Genomic DNA, 4,632 nt, shown 5'->3' on the forward strand with positions numbered 1-4,632 from the left:
GGCAAAAACGGGGTGGGGGGGGGTAGCAAAAACAGGGTCAAAATGGTCAACAAGCAAATATGTAGCAAAAAATGAATGAAAAGTGACTAAAATGGGCAAAAAGCAGCAAGAAAGTGGTGAAAATGGGTAAAATGGCAAAAAAGAAGAAAATTTTCCAAATAGCAGAAAGCAGGATGAACGTGGCAAAAAGGGGGAAAAAGTAGCAAAAAGAATTGGAACAATGGTCAGAAACTGGCAAATATGTAGCAAAAATGAGTTAAAAGTGACTAAAATGGGCAAAAAGCAGCAAGAAAGTGGCAAAAATGGGCAAAATGGCAAAAAGGAGAAAATTTTCCAAATAGCAGAAAGCAGGATGAATGTGGCAAAAAGGGGGGAAAAGTAGCAAAAAGAATTGGAACAATGGTCAGAAACTGGCAAATATGTAGCAAAGAATGAGTGAAAAGTGACAGCAGCAAAAAGGTGGCAAAAATTAGCAAAAGGCAGCTTAAATGATCAACAAGTGGCCAAAAATTCAGAAAAACTGCAAACAACCAAAAGCAGGATATAAAAATTAGCAAAGAGAAGTGGCAAAATGGGCTAAAAGCAGCAAAAATCTATAAAAAAGTGGGATTTTTTTTTTAAAGGGGCAAAAAAATGCAAATAAAGGCAATGGAAATACTCAGACAAAGAATAAAACTGAAACCTACAGAAGTGTGGGATACAACCTAAATAAAGTGACTTGCAATAGATAATTTCTGAGGTCAAAGTTTCCCTTTTTAAGGTTTCCTGAGGGAATAATATTTCAAATTAAGACATAAAAGAGCCACGTGTTGAGTAACCCTCTGTTAGAGTTAACCCTAATCTGAAATACAGAGGGTAAATAACATGATGTTTCTGGTCAATGCAACACCTTGAGTACTTTGATTGAACTGAACAAAATAGTCATGTCTTTATGAGTTAAAATACAGCAATGGCTTTTTCAACTAGTGCAAAATTATATGTTTCTTACACTTAAAAACAGCGTGTGTATTCCAGGTAATATGGGAGTTATGAAGGAAAATGTGAAAAATGCCCCGAGTCTCCCCTACTCCTTGTTTCAGAAACAACTTTCAATGACAGCCACATTCATTGACACGTCCATGTTTAAACTACTCTTTTAAAGATCAGTTACTCTACTGAGGTCATTCTGCTCTGATGTAGACATTTAGTAAATATTTATTCCCAGGCTTTAGGGAGATATGCGTGTTACTGTTCTGTATGCTTGCTGAATGGTCTGAATCACGTGGTGTGGCAAGGCCACGTCTTGGTGTGCTGTGGGCATATGTACAACCATAAGATGACTACAACTATACAGTAACTTAAGTTCAGTCAGGACCGCTTTGTTGAGAAACACACTTGATGTGTGGTTATAAATTTGCACTCACTGCCATTTGCTTTCATGCTTGTTCATTTCAAACTCTCTGAAAGGTTATTGGTTGCCTTCGTCAGATTTGACCAGTTATCAATAAAACTATTGCTGAATTGTAAATGAGCTGTTACATAACTAAACCTGTCAGGTTTGAATAATAGGTGGAAGTCATTAATAAAGTTGTAACAGTATTTTTATTCTTTATGAAAAGTTTCCGGTTGCCATCATAACCACTGTGTTGACTAAAACACACAAGAGCAAAAATCTATAAAAATCCAGGAGCATGCACCATGTGCATGAGAAATGTTTGTCACTGTCAGTAGGAGCTCAGAGTCAGAAGTCGGGCTCCAGCCGGGGTAGCACAGGGAGGATGAGGTTCCCAAACGAGGAGTCCTGTGTGATGAAGAAGCCGGAGGAGTGGACGTGAGCGTGCTGCAGAGCGGCCTTCTGCTGGGCGGCGATGTGCTGCTGCTCCGCGCTGTCCCTCACCTCCTTCAGGCTGGCTCTGGACGACAACGGGATGTTCGCTCCGGGGCTGTTCATGGACTGGCCCTGCATCAGCCTCTTCTTCTCCTTGTCCAGCTCTGCCAGGATGGCCACTCGGGTTTTGTTTTGAAAGCCTGGTCCTGGAGGGTTAGCAGCCATGTCGGTCTAGCGACGTTAGCGGCGAAAATTTAAGTTTTTACAAGTCCATGAAGCAGATAATTACGAAACGTTAGGTCACGTGCTGGTCCGGCTGTTGTTTCCTTTAAAGGAAAATACCGAGAATTTGTGCTGAAGTCGAGTTTGCTCACTGTGGGCTAACAGTGCTAACACTTCCGGCTTAGGCGTTTACCTTTCAAAATAAAAGCACTGAAACCTTTTTGTGTTTACGTCATCATTACATTCGTTGTTGAAGCTCCTAATTTCTAAGGAGAAGCGGCCCACAATAAACTACTTGAGATTTATAAATATATATTACGAGATATAATTTATTTTAAAAAAACGGAAGTCATGGGTGTTAATTATTACACAAAATATGTGGTATACATTTGCTACCGTTGAAGAAACTACCTAACATAACGTTAAAAAGCTGTTTATGCCCTACTCGCATGGGACTAGTAATACCTAGGGACCTCAGTAATTTGTGTTTTTAATCCCGTATGAATCGACCATGTCTGTTTGCAGTTTAAAAATTCCAGGCAAATGACCATATTTCAGCAACACAGACTTCTGATCCCGTACAAACAGGGCATTAAATGATATTGATATGTTTGCTAATATACATCTGTATCTAATATATCTATATCTAATATATGTAAAGTATATACTCAGTACTTTGAATTTAATACTTTTTACTTCTACAGACTAGATTTATCGACTACTTCTACTAAAGTTAATGTACTTTTCCTTGAGCAGGCTTTTTTTCTCTTTTTTTTAACCTCCTGAGACCCTGCATGCACATGTGAGGACATAGCATTTTGGCTTTCCTACAGCACAGTAATAACTCCTGTTCTTATTAATTTCGGATTAAGTTATTTTCCAGAATGTCCATTAACGTTGAACTAATTTGCTTAAAATGCTAGGAGAATTCACTGTTAAATTTTCTTGTATTTTCATGGAAATTTTGGAGATATGTTTGAATATTTTTGAAAGCGTAATTGGACGTTTTGGGGAGAATTTGCTTTGGAATTTTTTAGCATTTTAAAAGATATTAGGCAATTTGTTTGGAGGGATTGTTTGGAAATTTTCATGCATTTTTTTTGTGGAGATTTGGCACTTTTTTGTAATTTTTTTCAACTTGATTTGAATTTTGAAGGGAATTTGCTTTGAAATTTTGAAGGATTTTTTTATTGAAATATATTGAGAAGGGAAATTACAATGGAAATTCATGAAATGGAAAGAATTACTGCATTTGTCACTCATAAACATGAATAGTTCACTTCACTGTGGTAAAAATGGATTAACTATGCCACCCCTGTAGGTCTGATTTTAATTTCAGAAATTGGTAACTGTTGTGCATTCATGATCACTCCCTTTCTGTTAACCACATGTGGTTGCTTTTATTTATTTTGTTTTTTGGCTGGTTAGCAAATGCCTTTATGTAAAAAAATGTCTTCTTCTTCTTTTAAGTCTTACATAAATAACTCTTTGACTTGTGGCAGACATGTTGGATATACAAGTGAATGAGTTACAGCTGTCATTATGTTCTGCCAAATCTAAATAAAAAGATAATAAAATAAAAAAATTTTAAAAAAGGAAAAATATTGAGTCTCAGAGGAAGGGTGCTCTTACAATTTTCAGAAATTTTAATGGAATTTTTGGGGGGTAAATTTGCTTGAAAGAATCATGTATCTATAATTTCTTTGTAATTTAGATTTCCCCCCCAGGGAATTTCTGTCATTTTCATGGAATTTTAAGAAGGTTTTTGTATATTTGGGGGAATTTGCTTTGAAATATTGGAATGGAGAGGGGCAGGAATTTTTAAACTCTATGATAAAGTATTGTCCAAACATTTGGGGTTATTTTAGCAAGTTTTACATCAATTATTTAAAATTTGGGGAATTTCTGGTGCTTCTGGGAAGGAAAGGTTCAAGAAGTTCAGAGTGTTTGTAGAAATTTTGTTGATGCTCAGCCTCAACCAGTCCTTTTGGTCCATCATCAAAAAGAGAAAAAAGGCTCCACCATGTTTTTCAGTGATTGATCATTTCTGACTGAAGACCTCCAAAACTTCGCCAACATGTGTTCTAAAACCGATCCAGGTCCAGAGCTGTATTCTCTGCAGAAACAGGATCTTCAGGAGATTTGTGGTTTAATCTATCAGGTCTTACTGATCTCAAATAAATGGGTGAAACTAAAAATGCATTCCAAAGGAAAGCTCATGTCTCAGGATTATGCCAGCAGTATTTTACTTTAATTACAGGACAAGCCCTGACACTAGGTGGCAGTAGCGTACCGGGAACAACCCTGGGAAAGACTGGAGCCTCTGGAAAAGTTTAACAGAAGGGTTTCTGCCTTTGTAAGCACTCATTTTGGTAATGACTGGTTCACATAAAAGTGATGTTTGGTATGTGATGATATATGTGCAAAAAAAAGCCATGATAGCTAATTTAGTTTTAGTTGAAAACCTCCATAAGAAGTCACTCAAATACATAAAATACTTAAATCAAGGTGTTTGCATTAAAATCTCTCATGATCCTGTGTAAGATGTCCCAGGATTTAGCTGAAGAAAGAAGAAATACTGACACTCATCCACAGTACACTTA

General features: G+C 36.9%; 1 protein-coding gene across 1 annotated transcript; it reads right to left on the bottom strand.

The window, feature by feature from the left end:
• Window positions 1-1,562: 1,562 nt before the first annotated feature.
• LOC121524295 (SOSS complex subunit C-like) lies at window positions 1,563-2,208 on the bottom strand. Its single transcript, XM_041809618.1, has one exon. It carries the CDS (start codon window positions 2,030-2,032, stop codon window positions 1,721-1,723), a length of 312 nt encoding a protein of 103 aa, XP_041665552.1. The 5' UTR covers window positions 2,033-2,208; the 3' UTR covers window positions 1,563-1,720.
• Window positions 2,209-4,632: the final 2,424 nt, after the last annotated feature.

This window comes from Cheilinus undulatus, linkage group 16 (assembly GCF_018320785.1).
Source record: "Cheilinus undulatus linkage group 16, ASM1832078v1, whole genome shotgun sequence".
NCBI classification, from domain to species: Eukaryota; Metazoa; Chordata; class Actinopteri; order Labriformes; family Labridae; genus Cheilinus; species Cheilinus undulatus.